Genomic DNA, 18,895 nt, shown 5'->3' with positions numbered 1-18,895 from the left:
ATGTACTTTAGAGATTTGGATAGTGAGTTGTAACTTTATGATTACTACGGCACTGTTATTTTGTATGGACAAAGAAGTATTTTCAAATAATCTATAATATAATTAACCTCTTTTCTGATGCATGACATCAGATAACAGTGTTTAGCAACTGCCCATTCAATTTTCTGACATATCCACTTGCTTATTTAAAATAGAAAATTCCCTGCTACATGAAATTTCTACTAAAGAGCTGAATGCAATGATAATTAAGAAAAACAAGTCTGTATTCAGAATTTTAAATAATATTTGCATATTTAATATGCCTAAACCTTTAGAAAAAGGCTAAGTGGAACTCAAAAGGTTTATTTCTAACTCTGAAATTATAAAAAATCTGATTTCTTTCTTCCTTTGATTGGACAAGCTGTAATCGTTCACTGTAGACACATTTAGACAATGTGTGAATATATTTCTTTTTACAACTCTAGATTCTCTCTAGGGGTTGTGAAAAAGAGCCTCTTTATAAGTTTACTTCTAAACTGAAAGAAACTATTGTACTTGATCTTATAAGTTAGAAAGCTTTATGCCTAAGGGAATGAATTAATTCCTCTAGTTAATAAAATGAAGTCATTAGCAGACAACTTACAAATTCATCTTAAAAGAACACATTTGACATAGAAAAAATCTTATAGTGGTTCTAGGTAATGGAATTCTTTCAATGCATGTGTACACATGTGACAAAGAGAAAAGTACTTCAAGTTTAGGATAAATAACATTACCAACATGAGTCATTTTACAACATTAACTATATTTATTACTACTTCAAACTTAAAATCACTGACATTCCATTTCAACAACAATGTGTTAGCATATGACTTTGCTTTTTTAAATGATTCATCTTACCAGACTATCATCCAGCGATGTTCCATTGTTAGATGGTTTTGACTGGGAGATCCATGAGTTTCCCTCTTGATTCCTCAGACCAAAGTGATTACAGATTTCTAAAACAGGAGTTCCATGATTTTATGGGTGGTCCAGGCAAAGTTCTACACAGCATCTAGACTTACCAAAACCTCTGAGTTCAGAGGTTGGGCACTCCTGTTGACATAAGAACTCAAAAAGGACAGGGAAAGTTATGTTCCTGACACATTGCCAAACAAATGTCACTGGACTGCACATGTCTGCTGACAAGAACCAGAGTTGAGGCAACAGCTAAATTAAAACAGAAGCTATTAATAACATAAAATAATGAAATAGGTGAAAAGCAAGCAAAACTTAGTTTTATTAGCTTACTAGTAGTATCTTTCTTGAACAATTACATGTGGAATTACATTCTGATATATCACTTTAGGTACTCAACAAGTAATTAGAAAACTCAATCTATAAAATTCATGATTTGTAAGCACTATCCCCAAAGTACAATTTTATGCACTTGTTGTAAGACAGGCACTATGTGAGGAACTTGGTCAATATATCTAGCTTTTTTATATAATTAGGTTTTATTTATTGTCAAATTGATGTACAGAGTGGTTACAGGTTCATATGTAAGGAGTGAGTACATTTCTTATCCAACTTATTCCCTCCTCCCTCCTTTTTCCCTGGTCTCCTCTCTCCCTGTTTCCCTCTCCCTCCACGAGCTGAACAGTTGGTTTACACCATATAATTTTGTAAGTATTGCTGTTTCATTCATTTGTCTTTTTATCCTTTGTCTCTCAATTTTGATATTCCCCTTCCCTTCCCTAGTTCCAATACACGTACATACAATATCCAGGGTACTAAAATCAGTTACAATAATATCAGAGGTAAAACCACAGGAAGGGAACGTGAAAAAGAAAAGGGGGGGGGGCACAGTTTCACAAGGCATGTTGAAAATAACTACAACAGTGATATCCCACTTGTATAACTCCATAATTTGGAGTTAATTTCGCTTAGCATCATCTTATGTGTTCATAAGGACATAGCTCTTGGGCTATTGTGATCTCTGCTAGGAACATCCTAGATGGGTAGTAGTTATTCCCTATGAGGGAAACCATAGAGTCCATGTTTCTTTGGGTCTGACTGACTTCAGTTAGTATTATTTTTCCAAGTACTTCCATGTCCTTACAAATGGGGGAGTGTCATTCTTTCTGATAGAGGCATAGAGTTCCATTGTGTATATATACCACGTTTTTTTTTGATCCACTCATCTACTGAGGGGCATCTGAGTCTGTTCCATATTTTAGCAATGACAAATTGTGCTGTGATGAACATAGTTGTGCTGGTGGTTTTAGTGTGGTCTTGCTTGTAATCTTTTGGGTAGAAGGCCAAATGTGGGGGTGCTAGATTGTAGGGGAGCTCTATGTTTAGCCTTTTGAGATACCTCCATACCACTTTCCAGAGTGGTTGAACAAGTTTATACTCCCACCAACAATGTAAGAGGGTTCCCTTTGGGCCACATCCCCATCCTTATATATCACCCCAAACCAAAGTCAATTCCAAATGGATCAAAGAACTTGAGGTAAAATCAGATGCCCTGAAAACACTACAAGAAGGAATAGGAGAAACACTTGGGCTCCTTGGCACAGGACAAAGCTTTCTTAATAAAGGCCCAGAAACACAGTAAATCCAAGAAAGGTTGGACTTATGGTATTGCATCAAACTACAGAGCTTTTGCTTGGCAAAGACATAGCTTGCAATATAAACAGGAAGCTCACAGATTGGGAGAAGATCTTTACCGGCCATATAACAGACAAAGGCTTCACATCTAAAATATATGTAGAGCTCAAAAAATTAAATTCCACCAAAACAAATCCTGAAAGAACCAATGGCCCCTTCAACAGATGGGCTAAAGACCTAAAAAGAGACTTCTCTGAAGAGGAAATGAGAATGGCCAAAAGACACATGAAGAAGTGCAGTACTTTATGGGCCATAAAAGAAATGCACATCAAAACTATATTGAAATTCCATCTCACCCCAGTAAGAATGTTCATTATCAGGAAAACTACTAATATATCTAGCTTTGAGGGTGTAATTTTATAAATGAGGAAAATGTGGCTTAGTGAAGGCAAATCACTAGTTGAGGGACACAAAACCATGAGGAGATAGCATTGACTTAACACAAATTCTTGCAGTTTGTTCAGTTGTTCCAATTCAATCCTTTCAACCTTGAATTTCTATTGTGCTAAAGTTTCCTAATGAAAATATTTTAAATTTGTTCTATAGAGAAAGAAGGGGAGAAGAAGAAAGTTGAGAAGAAATTTATGCCCGAAACAAAAAAGAAAGGTAAACAATTTAAGAGCAGTCTAAACACAGTTTGCACTCATTTATAATTCTGCCAGTGAAATTGTTTGGTTTTTTTCTAGGAAAGAAATTGTCTTAATAATCTTATCATTATTATAGACAAACACTCTAGTGTTTCACTTTGTAGCCCTCCTCTCTGAACTTACAATCCTTCTGTGCCCTAACAAGCTTTAGGAATACACATATGCAACATTATATCCAACTCTAAAGATTGTTTTTAAAAAAGCAGTCTCATTGTTCTTTTAAATTTTTATTAGTAACCACTAATTCAGTGTTTTACTTGAGTGACTATACATATATTAATACCATATATATACATGTGCATGCTTATACATGAAAATTATTATTCAGCTCTTTCAATTTAAAGACAATTCCCATCAAAATGGAAATTATTTTACATAGTGGAAAAATATTTTAAATGTTATATCTTGATTTTTATATTTTAATTCTTTTCAAAAAATATGTCCCCAAGTGACTATCAGACTTTAAAATTTCGGACTTACCTTCTAGCTACCTGCTACCTCAGGGCTCATTAATATACCTCTATTAATATATTTTATGAAAACATTTTGAATTCTCCTGCAATTAATAGTATCATTTAGCGTATATATTTTATCAAAGATTTCTTACTTAGTAAAAATTGACTCTTTCCTGGAAAGAAAGGCCACCCAGTCATAGCTCTGGAATTGCTAGTTTTCTCATTGTTGACATGATAATGCTCTGATTTAGAATTCTTATATGTACAGAATTAATTGAACATTTTAATGAAAGTCATGTTTGCCCTAAACTATAAAATCAAACAAGTAAAGGCTTATAACCTTCTTATTTTACCAGCAGAAAAAGAAGATTCCAAAAAGAAAACAGAAAAGGAAATTGCTATTGATGTGAAAAAAAAAGGTATTGCTGTTTTGTTTCCTTGGTCAGATAAGGTCCAAAGTGTATACTTTATGAAGGATTTTTTTTCACCACACATGCAAATTGGATAAGAATACTTAGATCTACCATTATATAGACTGCTGGGCCAAATGCATGTTAGAAAAAACTTTAAAAAACAAGGCAGGCAATATTCAAGACTACTGAAACAAGTGAGTAAGAACAGACTTCAATCAAAACTCAGTACTACAGAAGGTGAAAGCAGAAAAATGTGTAAGAGCCAGAACCTGGTGTCTTCTTAATTTAACTCCAAGCAAAAGTAAACTTTCTCTTTTATATGTTCCTGAGGAGGTCCTTTCACAGGCTGGAGTAGAGTACCTAAGAAAGTTAGGCCTTCTGCCTTTTCAAAGACAATAGAAGATAAAGATGATTCCATTTTAAAGGAGTGGTGCTCAGATCTTTGAGAAAAACATGCTTAGCATGAAAACTACAAGTAGGTGGAGATTATGGAGATTACATTAATAACTATTGTGAATGCCCTGAGCAGACAAGGGTGAGGCACCCGAAGGAGTTGGTCTAAAGTTAGTCAAGCTGAGGGTCATCTTGGTTAAGATATGAAAAAGGACAAGAGCTATTTGACACATACCAGTAACAATTTTGCTTTGCAATGTCAAGGAGCTGATGGAGAATAATGTGCCTCATTAGGACAGATTCAATGAATTCACAGCTTAGATTTTTGCTTTCAATTTAGTTTAGTTACATTTTACTTTTTATTCTCACATGTACATAAACACGGGCTTCTATTCTTGTAAGGCTTAAGTTTACCCTGAATATTCTCATCTCAGGTATCATGGCTTGGTGATAAGTATCCTCACCCCAAATATTTCCTCCACCTGTGTCAGTAATGCTTAAAATTCTGCTACTACAGTCATTCCATTCCTTTGAGTTATGGAAGAGTTGTTCTTCATTTAAATGCAAATCTCTCAGGCCCTGTGTATATGGAGTAAAACACCAATCCCTCTCAGTTATTAACAAGTTAGTAAATGAGGTTTCCTGTGTAATAGTAAACTGAAAATGATGTCCTAGGAAATGAGGCAGTAGGCAAGCTTAAATGAAGAATCTGATAAAAAAAAAAAAAAGAGGTTCCATGTAGGACAGTGGAGAGATAAGAGGGATGGATGACATTAGCAAAATCCTTCCTACCCTAAGAAATATAGCTCATGGGTCAAAAGGTTGTGGGCAAGGACCCAGAAAAAGGAGACGATAGAATGGAAAGCTAAGTAATCATATTCATATCCAGAAACAAATAAGAATGCTGAGAAATTATTAATATTATGCAACAAATCAAGTAAAAATAAAAATATTAGGAGTTGCATAAAGGTATGGATTATAAAAAGTACAGGAAGAGACAGGTATTATGGAATCTGAGAATTGATTGCAAATTCCTTTACCTCTCTACTTATTTCCACTATTTTAGATAGAGCTAGGAGAATTTTTTGTATTCATTAATATTTATCCATTGAAAACTTATTTTTTTCTTGTGGAGTATATTTTTTATAACAAAGAAAAATATCTTTCTGGTTACATGATATTGAGAATTTCGTTGCTTAGGTCACTGTATCTGGACATAGTAATGTGGTATAAAGAAAAACAAGGTGATCCTTCTTGGGACATTAGCTTTGCAGAAACCTATCTTCATATTGTTTTGTTTTATAATGAAATGATGATAACCATAGGAAAAATATGTAAACCAGCACAGACACCATGCCAAGACTAAGATGACTTGTTTATATTTAGTTACAAACTAAAAAACTATGAAGTTATATTCATTTTCATTTTATATATGATATGTATATTAACCTAGTTATAGTTTAAATATTCTCTCAGTCTGGGGAATATTATTTATGGTAGCTCATGTCTTATATGTGCATGGTACTGCATTCTGTCTCAAGTATGGCAACAAAGTTAATGTAAAATAAAATAAGTTGTAATAGAAGACTGTGCCATAACCATTGTGCCTCTTTTAAGGATTCACCAGCCTAGTCATCATTATTTTTCATCATTGCCCCTTAATTTATTCCTAGTTTATTTGTGGTTACAATTAGTGTCTTTTTCTTATTTTTTATTTTATCTTATTTTATTTTACCAGTCGTGTGGCTTCAGACACAGGGCGAGAGCACTGTCCCTGGCTTCTTTTTGCTCAAGGCTAGCACTCTACCTCTTGAGCCACAGGGCCACTTCCTGCTTTTTCTGTCTATGTGGTGCTGAGGAATTGAACCCAGGGCTTTGTGCATGCTAGGCAATCACCCTACTGCTAAGCCACAATCAGTGTCTTTTTCTGATCGATAATTTGTGGCAGTAAAAAATATAGCATATGTATTATGTTGGTATACTGAACATATTTTGTTAGCTATATTAATCTTGGGATATACAGTTAAATCTATGAATGGATAAGGAAAAGACCGTTTAAACATTTCAGGATTGGGAGACACATGCAAGTAATTATCCTATAGACTATTATGAAATATCTAGGTTCTAGGTTTTCTCTTTTAAAACAATCCCCTAAGTCAACACACACACACACACACACACACACACACACACACACACACACACACACACCCCAAACTTTGTCAGCTCTATTCAACTCTTCCTGTTATTACTGAATTATTATCATTTCTTTTTCTTGCTAAAGCATTCATTCCACTTGAAACTTTTGACACGTTTCTTTTTCTTCTTTAATCTGTTATTATAATTCTGTCACTTCACCTTTGAAATATTCTGTTTGTAGGCCCTTTCCCCCATCATTAAGAAACATCTTAGCTTTGGCTTTAACATATCCATGTTCCAAAATATAAGTTGTACTGTATCCATAATAGAAACCCTGAAAATTTCAGCAGCATAAAAACATGACAAAGCTATTGCCTTGTTCATACTGGACTCATCACAGCTTCTCAGATGCTCGGGCTGAGGGAAGCTCCCCTTCATGGCTTTCAACTGTACAGAGATTTATCTCACAGTAAAGTCTAGTCTCTGCAGTCTGTAAAAGACCCTTCATATACTGATGGCTCTGGATCGAATGAAGTCAGCATTTATCAAAGAGAAAGTCATTTTCTGTGGTTCATCACACATTTTTACTACTTACAATCATATATTAGTAGTTTCATTTATTATAGTTTCACCACTTAGAAGTTACAAGTGGTACAAGTTCTAATTTGCTGTTTCAATTGAATTTTAGCTTCACTCAAATGCTATAAAAATCATAAGTATAATCAAAGTGTGAAGTCTTCAATAACTCATTTAAGAAAGATTATTAAATGCATGAGTTATTTTTCTTGTTTTGTGGAGTGTGTGAAAAGTATAGGTCATATGTAAAAAGCAATGGCTTCAACTTTGTTCTTAAAGGGTCTCTATGACATGATTTAGCCTTGGTAAGAAGGAAAGGATATGTGAATATTAGCAAGAAACAAGTGGGGCAAGATTCCTAATTAAGAGTGGGAAAGACAAGTAAGAAAGAGCTAAAGATGGCAGGCTGAGAATAGTTTCTCTTCAACTTTATGCATTGATAACACTATGCATAAAATTCCCCTAAGTGCTATCAAAGCTACGTAGGTATGGAATAGAAGCATCATTTTCTTTTCTAAAGAAAAAAGAAAAAAATACTAATGAATGAATGAGTAAAGATCAGTGACAATACAAATCAACATTAATCATTTATAATGATTTTTTTCTATGTTCCACGTATCCTATTCATTTCATGAATGACTCTTCCCCCTAAACCCAAATGTGTGGTCAGATGGGACTGAAATGAACAATGATCTATTTGCTCAACAAAACCCAAGTTAGATCACAATCTTGTTTAGTGGTCTCTTTATAAGGAACAAAAGGAAGGTGGGTGCTTTTTTTTAAGATGGTAAGAATATTATTTGTCAAATTTTTACTCTTCTTGTGACAGTCAGTGTTGAAAACAGTACCAATTGAATCTTTCCTTTTTAGGAATGATCTGGGAAGTGAGGTAGACTTTTAAAGATACCCAAGATCCATGTGTCTCTTAAAACTATGATCTCATTGACTGTGTAATTATGTTACAGGATTTATTAACACCTCTATATTTATTTATGTTTAGACTTTGTAATTTTTGATATAAATGCTCATTACCCAAGTACATCTTCATATGGGTGTGTATGTATTATACAATAACTGGGATGTATTGAAGTGTATTAAATAATGAGAGATAACTAAAAGTGATAGCAAGGATTATGTGTTTGAGAGATCTCAATTTACCGTGTAATTTCTTATAGGAAGAGAATAATTTCTCTGGTGGTTATAAGTGGTTATAAGCTGACAATCATCTTTAGAAAATGAACAGATATATACGTATATATACGTATATATACGTATATATCTGTTCATATATACATATGAACATATATACATATACATATACATATATATACATATATACATATATATTTAATCAGACTTAGAAAGTGTAATCAGACCTCCTTACATATTTTTTACCAGTGCAGCATTTGCTTGCCAGAAAAATGGTATATTCAATTTGTTTTAAGATTTTATAGCTAAAAGCAGGAACAATTCATATATTTATAAATAAAATAGAAGATAAAAATCTAAATGATTTCAACATTTTTATTTTGTCTGTTGACTTGCATTTGGTTTTTAATTTCATTGTGAAAATATGACATACAGCTAGAGAATAAAATTAACAGCATATTTATCTCTTCAAACTATTAATAAACACAGCAAGACAGCTTAAGACAAACCAGACATAGCATTTTATATTGCTCTTACATTATTAACTTTGTTAGCAACTGTGGTTAGAAATAACTTACTATTTTTTTTTTTTTGTATTTTAAAGTAATCCATTGGGGGCTGGGGATATAGCCTAGTGGCAAGAGTGCCTGCCTCGGATACACGAGGCCCTAGGTTCGATTCCCCAGCACCACATATACAGAAAACGGCCAGAAGCGGCGCTGTGGCTCAAGTGGCAGAGTGCTAGCCTTGAGCGGGAAGAAGCCAGAGACAGTGCTCAGGCCCTGAGTCCAAGGCACAGGACTGGCAAAAAAAATAAATAAAATAAATAAATAAATAAATAAAGTAATCCATTATTTATTGTCACTGGGCCAAGTCTGCATGCTTAGCACATGATAGGGCATAAGTCTGAACACAAAGTGTTGAGTTAAACATATGACTTATTCAAAAACCTGGGTGACCCAGAAGATGGCAGACTATTGTCTAAAGTTTGTCTGGTTAGAATGCTGAGATAGGAGCTATTGTTTATGCAGGTATATTTATTTGCAGACTGGTAGTTGAATCCTCACAAGAGGAGAAGAGCCCAGGTTTGCTCCCAGGCTGTGTACATGGTATTTTAATTGCTTACCCAAAAGATGATTTCATTTCTGCATATCTCAAGACTATTTGGCTTACTTATACGTTTTCCTATGAACAGTTTGTGACCTAATACTCAATGGACAGGATTAATCGCACAGAGAAGAGAAGGGTACAGGAGAGATTCAGTTGTGAGATAATAATGCATAGCCTATTTAGCCTCTGCTGCTTATTTCTAAATGACCTTGAAATAACCTCTGTATTATATACTATCCTTAATGTAGAGCCAAGAGATTGTTAAATCAATAATCTTTGTCATCATTGACAAAAAAACTACAAAAGTGCTAATGTTGGTATATGCATTTAAAGAAAATAATCTACGTATTGATGGCAGAAATGTAAATTAATACAGCAACTAGAAGAGTATGGAGGTTCCTCTAAAGTAAAGACTAGAGTAATCATAGAATCAAATAAAGATGCTTTCTTTATCCACAGACGGATATGAAATCAATATTTTAAAACTATTTTATTCCCATATTTGTTGCAATACCATTTAGAGTAGTCAAGATAGGATTTGACCATGAATGTTCATCAGTGAGGAAATAGAGGAAATAAATAGAGGAAAATGTGGCATACAAATACAACAAATCATTGTTGAGCTATAAAAAAAACTTGAAATCTGATTATTTGAAATAACACAGAAAGAAATAAAGGACATTATGCAACGTGACACAAAATATACATAAATGAACAAATACCTAATGGTTTCACTAATAAGCAGAATGTGAAAAAGTTTATATTGTGGTTGAAAGTAGAAAACAATAGTTGTCAGAAACTGGGAAGAATAAGGTGGAGTGAGTGGAAAGTTCAGAATCCATTGTTCTATGGCATAGAAGGATTAATAGAATTAACACAAACATATTACATATCTCAAAATTAGTTAGCAGACAGAAATTGGAATGCAGTAACCACAAGGAAATATTAAAGTTAAAAGTAATACACATGCTAATTGCCCTGAATTAATAAGGACCCAATGCAGATGTGAATTAGAACATCACATTATGCTGAATGAATATATACAAATATTGTGTCGATCATAAAAGTGTGAATTGTTGGATTATTTTCATAGAAGTAAAATAGAAACAAGATTGGATTCCATGTTATAAAGTACATTCTTATGGCTTTTTTTCCCTTGGCCTAACTTTCCTTTCTCTTATTAGTTTTCCTGCTTGCTATAGTCTTACTTACAGTCTTAATATAGTGCAGTAAAGTTGCTTTGCTAAGTTTCAGGTTTGACAAGTTGTTAGACACTGAAATTCCAGTAAAAATATGCAACTCAAAACACCCAAGGATATTGTCTTGAGCCAGACTTTGGTTCGCTTTGGTTCCAGGATGCGACATTTCTCTCTTTGTCTGTCTCTCTGTACGTGTATATTTTTGAATACTATACTCATTCTTGGGATGAGCAAAGCACAATAGAGTAAGTGGAAAGCAGATGGAGCAAGTCAGGGTAAGGTATGAAGAAAGCCATCAGGGAAGAGTAGGAAATGAAGTTGAAAATCTAGTTGTAGTTAGAAAGATAGTTGATACAGTTAACCCCAGGGGCCCATTTGAGCAAGCCACTTCATTTGTCACGCATTGGAAACCATGAAAGGTATAAAAACAAAGGGTTGACATGAATCTATGTTTGATAACTTCTATGCCAATATTCCAGGGACAAGAGACCAAGAGAAATAATGGACAGATTTTTTAAATTAATATTTCAGGTTATGCCATACTGGCATGAAGTAAAGAGTACAAATACAATGAACAGGGAAGAGACAGTAATGTAAAAAATTACAGAGAAAATTAACACAGAATTTGGAAACCAATGCTAAGAGAGAAAGAAAAGAAATCTGTGTCAGTAGGCCAGTTTCAATTTGCAGACTCTAGGGTGATAGATGAAGAGATGATCATGCAATTGATATCTCAGAATAGAGTTCATTAAACATAATTAATATTCCAATTATCACCATGGGGAGAGGAATGAGTTTAATTGACAGACATGGTTAGGCTGAAGTTCTCTCCCTTAACCTCTACAAATATAGGTTCAAATTAGCCCAGGACAAACTTAAGCAGTAACAAGAATTACTTCAAATACATAGTCAGATTTACAGCCAGTCAAATGTCTCTGGAATTACCACATCAAGACTTATTTTAAAAATTGTTCAGTAATGGGGGTTGGGAATATGGCCTAGTGGCAAGAGTGCTTGCCTCGTATACATGAGGCCCTGGGTTTGATTCCTCAGTACCACATATACAGAAAATGGCCAGAAGTGGCGCTGTGGCTCAAGTGGCAGAGTGCTAGCCTTGAGCAAAAAGAAGCCAGGGACAGTGCTCAGGCCCTGAGTTCACAGCCTAGGACTGGCCAAAAAAAAAAAAAAAAAAAAAAATGTTCAGTAAATTTAACTCTGTAAAGAATATGGAGATCTCATTGTTTCCTCAATTGGAATTGTAAAAAATCAAGGGGGAGTAACATCAACCTGTCATTACAGTTTTTAAAAGTACCCCTAATCTGACAAGTGGAATCAAAACTCCTTTGTAAAACTACTAATAAAAACAGCAAGTAAATATTTTGCTAAAGCATGTTTGTTTCCTATCACATTTATGTTGACAGTCAAGGTGCGATTGTTAGACAATAATTTGGGGAACCCAAAGAATGTTTCCTTTTTCTTCATTTAACTAGTATTAAAATACTTTCTACTCGCTTTTATATGATTTCTTTGCTAAATGGGTTTTTTTCTTAACTAAATAAAGAACAAAACAAGTGATTCCATCCTTTTTTGTCCCTCACTGAGTATCCAGCATGTGGCATAATACCAGGATAAAGCCATTGCTGAATAGATTCATTGAATAAATGAAAGAAGCATCTTCTGTCATCAGAGATGTATTTTCACTTTTATTTCCTCTCAAAAGGATTTGCCTCCCCTATGAAGTTTCTACCTTCACCTTGTCTTTCTCTATTCATTTTTGTTCACTGTGGCCATGGAGAGGAAAACTAAATATTGAATTCCCAGTGTACTCTTCTGTATGCAGAGTCTTAATTAGCTTTTCAAACACATTGCAGATAAAACCTATTAATCCTCTGACCTTCATTGAATTCAAAAGTTTTTGTGTTAATTGTTTTGAGAGAATAATAGACAGTTTTGCTTTTTAAAAAGTCAATGCATCCCTTCCAGTAAAACCATAGAAGCAGAAAGAATACCAGAAAGAATCCACACATCCTACCTGCCATCTTTTCCCCTGTTATCTGACTAGAGGAATCATTTCTGAACTTCATGGGAACCATTCTTCGAATAATGAAGTCAGCTTTCAAAATATTATTTTCAAAGCCAAGGTTACAACAAGAATTTGGCCATTTGAGATAATTGTGATTTTGTTTACTAAAGATATAAATTCACAAAGGAACAAGTATCTTGATCTCTCCTTTACATGCCATACACTTTGTTTGCATTTTCCCCTTAAAATGTTAGTCTTCTCTTCAAAATGATACTTGGACACTTACACTAGCATTCAATTTTTTGTAATGTTTCAGACACTCAAGTATTAAAGATACAGTATAAATATTCTCATTCATATCTCACAGAAGAGCATACAGCCCACATACCTACTGTTTACTAGAGTAAAAACCTCCTTCTTAGACAGGAAGCAGAAATGAACACTCTTCTGACTTGAAAATCAGGATGAATACTTCACCTCAGTCAATAAGTGACAAGGGTTGTTTTATGATAATCCCATGCCAAGGGATATTCTTAAAAGTGCTCAGAATTAATGATTCCAGGGATCTAAGCTGTTCTTAAAGTTGTGTATTTGTAGAGATTGTGCTTTACTATCCCTCATACAACATAATCTATTTGCAAGTAACTGGGAGAAGCTTGGTAAGTTACCAGAATTCCAAAAGGAAATGGCCATGAGCGGTGATAGGTCTCTTTCTTCTGGGTGTGGGGTTATGGGAAGGATATCCACCTGTAGACATGTGAGACATACGACCTAAAGGAGCATGAGGAGGTAGATCATCTCTGCTTTTCTGTCCTCAGAGTGACAATGTTTGTGCTTGAAGTGTTTGAAATGTCTTCATCATTGCTTATGTTGCAGCATAAACAATGAAAGCTTGAAAACTTGGACCAGATGATCTTAATTTCTCTAGCTAAATCTAAACATTCAAAATTATGTGATGTGATTTAGCAACTTCTTGATTAAATAACTTTTCTCTCTGCTCCTCGCTTTATACACACACACACACACACACACACACACACACACACACACACTGGGTGGAACAACAGCTGAAGCTATATTTGACAATGTGAGCACAAATGATTTTTTTAGTCTCCTTCCTACTGAGTTGCTAGAGGACAATAGTGTGAACAACCATCGTCCCTTGCCAGCTGGCTTGCATTCCTAAACCAGGGAAATAATGTCACACTTGCCCTGCCCATTATGACAAGCTGCCTCTGGTTGAAATGATTACAACACGTCCTTATTAGTGTCTGAATCCCCCACTTCCATGTGTGCGTCACACCTACCCAGTACTGGATGAGATGAGTAATGTTATTTGTGAGAACCAAATAAGCACAATGTGGAATTAGCCACAGATAGAAATAGCTGCTGTGAGAAACATTATTTAAGGGCTGAAGTGGTTCTGATTGGCATGCTTGGTGCCATTGCTTCACAAAGGCAGTGGGAGGGGTTATTGGTCTCAGAGGTGGCAGAGAGCTGTTGCTCAATTGGAAGACATTTGCCCCTATGCTTCTTTTTCGGTCTCCACAGGGCAAATATAGCAATATGAGGAATCGGGGAGTGGGGATACGCAGTTGATGGGTGGCACTGAAGGCAGTAGGACCATATTTGCTCTCTCAGGCCTCTTGCTAGCTGGCTTTCTTCATAGGTTAGATTCAAGTGCTTTGACTTGACATTGTGCATTTAAATGCCAGCCTGTGCAATTTACAGTACAAAAGGGCAGAGATACTACGGGGGCAAGGAGGAAAATATCTTCTCTCTTTCTATTGGTTGAACTTTTTTTTTTTTTTTTTTTTTTTTTTTGGCCAGTCCTGGGCCTTGGACTCAGGGCCTGAGCACTGTCCCTGGCTTCCTTTTTTGCTCAAGGCTAGCACTCTGCCACTTGAGCCACAGCGCCACTTCTGGCCGTTTTCTGTATATGTGGTGCTGGGGAATCGAACCCAGGGCCTCATGTATACGAGGCAAGCTCTCTCGCCACTAGGCCATATCCCCAGCCCCTCCATTGGTTGAACTTTTGGGCTCTGCTTTATATAGACATTAACCATATAGCCCCTATGACCACATTTATTTATTTATTTGTTTGTTTGTTTGTTTGTTTATTTATTTATTTTGGCCAGTCCTTGGGCTTGGACTCAGGGCCTGAGCACTGTCCCTGGCTTCTTTTTGCTCAAGGCTAGCACTCTGCCACTTGAGCCACAGCGCCACTTCTGGCCATTTTCTGTATATGTGGTGCTGGGGAATCGAACCCAGGGCCTCATGTATACGAGGCAAGCACTCTTGCCACTAGGCCATATCCCCAGACCCATGACCACATTTCTGAACATCAGAAAAACACAGAAATAATCCTTCGTGCAATGTTATTTACATACATGATTCCCAGGATTTATGCATTAGAATACAAAAGACGGTTTGCTGTCCTGGAACTCATTGGAAGTAATTTCTATCTCACTCAACAGAAATTTAAATCAAATTGCATTCTGTGATTCTCACAATAGTTTTTAGGAAAACATTTATGAAGAAATAGGTAAAGATACACTAATTATATGTTCTTATATTTTTATTATGTTGGATTTATGTCAATAATTCTTAAATCTGAAAAGTGTATTGAATGTGCTTGTTCCTACTGATTAAGAAAATTTCAAATTTGAAAATATCAAACCATAACCATCTTCTGACACAGGCTCAAAAGCACATGAAAACTCGAAATAATGTTGGTGGTATAAAAATCATCTTAGATTTTTTATTGTGTTTCTTATTCTTCTCTTTTCTTTTTCTAACGGGATCTTGCTAAGTAGCCCAGGTTAACCTTAAACTTGTGATCCTCATGAATCAATCTCCCAAGTGCCAGGGCCACAGGCATATGCCAAGACATTTGGATTAAATCTGTATTCTTCATGAATGATTTATGCCAATTTAACTACTTCTATTTTTTTCTGTCTAGATGACTGCTCATCCATTCCTTTGTTCACTTAGGCTGGGAATATGGCCCACTGGCAAGAGTGCTTGCCTCCTATATATGAAACCCTAGGTTCAATTCCTCAGCACCACATATATAGAAAATGGCCAGAAGTGGCGCTCTGGCTCAAGTGGCAGAGTGCTAGCCTTGAGCAAAAAGAAGACAGGGATAGTACTAAGGCCATGAGTTCAAGGCCCAGGCCTGGCCAAAAAAAAAAAAAAAAAGTAAGGGGTCTAGAAAATGAAAGGTGTCATTTTCTGTGGGTGGTCTAGGGTCCTGCTTGAGATGTTACTTGAGCAGACTTGAGAAAAAGAAGTGAGCAGGGCACACACATGTTCATTGAAATAGTTCTATATCAAGGAAATGAATTGCTACTCAGGAGAAAGTCAAGGGATAGTAAGAGAAGCCATAAAATGGAATTACCTGAGCAAGGAGAGGACTGAGAGTTGAAGATACAGAGGTCTGGACTTCTCAGTCCTCACACATTTCATCGCATAAGAGGTTAGCTTTCAAAGGGTCCAAGTATAGGTTATTTTAAACAATTTCAATAGTCAAACAAACAAATACAGAAATAATAATAAAAACATTCTTACGTGCTCTTTTGGCCAGGATAAAAATGTTTATGTGAGCTCTTTACCATCAGTTGAGTTACACCTCCAGCCCTTAGAAAAGTTGCTTAATTTCCTTCTTGCTCTTTCCCTTTACCACCAGTGACATTGTACTCCCTGAATTTTGCACAGGTAATGCTTTTCTTTAAGGAAAAGGAAACAGCTAGTGCCATCTGGTGGTCATTCTCATGAACTTTATCCTGGAGTATTTGCGGGAGAAAACGGGGCTAGGCTTAATTGTAATGATGTTTTCAGTAATAGTCATACTCATAGGAAAACAGGCCTACTGAGTGCATATACAATGGTAATAATTGTAGAAACTTTGATAAAATGCTAGATGATGCTATTCTATTCTTTAAGTAATCTTTGAGTTTAGTCCAACATATAGTTATTTGGTTTAGTCCCTGTATGCAATGCAATGTTTGTAGTACACAATACATAAATTCAGGCTCAGCTGAAATGAAGTTCATGTATACTCATTACTGAGTGAAAATCTGCCTTTTTAAAATATGCATTTAGGATGCCCTTTGAATTCAGAGATCCCACTTCTCTTTATGGGAAATTATTATTATGAGTTGTTATTTGACCCACACACTGAATTCCTTTAGATAGTGCTTAGATAATGAGTGTAAATCAATTTATAGAATAGAGTAATCATGTCTTAGCATTACAAAGATTATCCCAACCATGGATTTGACAACTTAGCTTGTAGTAATTAGTTAATTATCTACAAGCTGTTTGGATAAGTGAGAAAATAACAGTGAGGACATTATAAAAGTGATATTCAGATTTAGTCAGAAATGTAGATAGGAAGCCAAGAGGTGCCTGATATATTACAAGTCTATACATGGCCAATATTATAATAATTATTATGTGATTTCCATACCTATGTTTCATATAATGGAAATCAAACCATATCTCATGAATGGCTACATAAAAATAAATAGGTTATATAGATAGTCTGATAACTCACTAAGTGTTTAATTGAAGTTATTATTATAAAACCCAAAGTTCTCTTGCATCCGATAAATATTGTTTCTACTAAGTAGCATCTAGAGCATCAAATGGGACACACTATTGAATGTCTAAAAACTGTGTTCCAAGGCCTGCAGTGGCATCTTTGCAGATTATTAGATCAATATCCTCATAGTGAATGAATAAATTAGAAAGGGTTTCTTAAATATACAAGTTATCTACTTTAACCCTTTATACCTGAAAGTACTTTAAAAATAGAAAATGATATAAATTAAAGATTTTGTATGCAAATGTATGAAATTCTGGGGAGAATGACCAATAAAAGTACTATCTTATAGTTCTCATTTTTCAATATGAATTTAGGAAATTATTGAATAGTACTTAGTTCAGGTAGTCTTAAAAATAAAAATTTGAGCACACCTACTATGTAAATCACTAAATTTGTACATTGGCCTTTTCCCTCATATATAGGAAATTTGAAAATTTAACTCTTAAAATAGCAATTCCATTGTCCAGTTTTCAAGTTTGAGGTTGGGAGTCTTTATTATTTCACATGTATACTTCTCTATTTCATATTCAACTTCAAATCCCCCATTACATAGAGCCTCAATAATTTCATTTACCCACAACTTAAAAATATTTGGTATCTGCACATATATATTAACTGTCTATCAAATGAACTGAAGAAAAATATCAACTGCCTGATAATATTTAAGATCATCCATATAAGTTCTTCCTTTAAGAATTTTATTTTTTTAATTTTTATTATCAAACTGATATACAGAGAGGTTACAGTTTCATACGTTAGGCATTGGATACATTTCTTGTACTGTTTGTTACCCTGTCCTTCATACTCCCCTCCCTCCTCCCCCTTTCCCTTTCCCCCCCTGAGGTGTTCAGTTCACTTTCACCAAACAGTTTTGCAAGTATTGCTTTTGTAGTTGTTTGTCTTTTTTTTATCTTGTGTCTCTCAATTTTGGTATTCCCTTTCAATTTCTTACTTCTAATACCAGTATACAGGGCTTTAAGAATTTTAGTAAAACTGTGAAATATGCTAATTCCTAATCTCTTACTTGCAAATTTATACAGATTCTCTAGTGTGAATTCCTACTAAACATAGAGTAGTACTTATTTTGTGTTTTAATGATAGGTCACTGGTCTCTCAAGTTTGAAAACTGAATATAAAGAATTTTGTAACCTTAAGGTTAACCCTGCTTCTGTATTTTTGAGAGTTGTTAAGGAGCTATTCATTGAGAGTAGGAAGAAATAAAGGTTAATCTCAAAAACTCAGCAAAGGTTTATCAAAATCAAAAAGTTATGTGAAATTAACCTGAATTCCTTTCAGGGAGTGAGCTAGAAGACCATAGGAATTGGGTAAATGTGATGTATATTTAGCAAAGCTTTTAAAACATGGCTTTGGGATTTGTAGTCAAAAGGGAAAACATTAGCTGAATGAGAGGGAACTCTAGTAGCTGTTTGAACTTCTGAGTAACACTTAACAGTGGACAATTTCTACCTAGAACAGAAATGTTAATGTGAGTAGTGGGCTTAAGAATCTCTGTTGAGTCTGTGGTTTTACTCAGTCTTCTAAAACGGTTTT

The 18,895-nt window shown here is 34.9% G+C and overlaps 1 protein-coding gene across 1 annotated transcript in view; it reads left to right on the top strand.

Moving 5' to 3' along the window:
- The window catches only part of Trdn (triadin), a 296,113-nt gene that overhangs the window by 155,010 nt on the left and 122,208 nt on the right, over positions 1–18,895 (top strand). The window contains exons 11-12 of the mRNA XM_048354014.1: positions 3,178–3,237; positions 4,093–4,152. Coding sequence (XP_048209971.1) covers positions 3,178–3,237; positions 4,093–4,152 — 120 coding nt within the window. The remainder of the gene's footprint in view (positions 1–3,177; positions 3,238–4,092; positions 4,153–18,895) is intronic.

The sequence above is a fragment of the Perognathus longimembris genome, chromosome 9 (genome assembly GCF_023159225.1).
Source record: "Perognathus longimembris pacificus isolate PPM17 chromosome 9, ASM2315922v1, whole genome shotgun sequence".
NCBI lineage: Eukaryota > Metazoa > Chordata > Mammalia > Rodentia > Heteromyidae > Perognathus > Perognathus longimembris.
The sequence above is the reverse complement of the archived record's forward strand: the minus strand, read 5'-3'. Positions and strand labels throughout refer to the sequence as shown.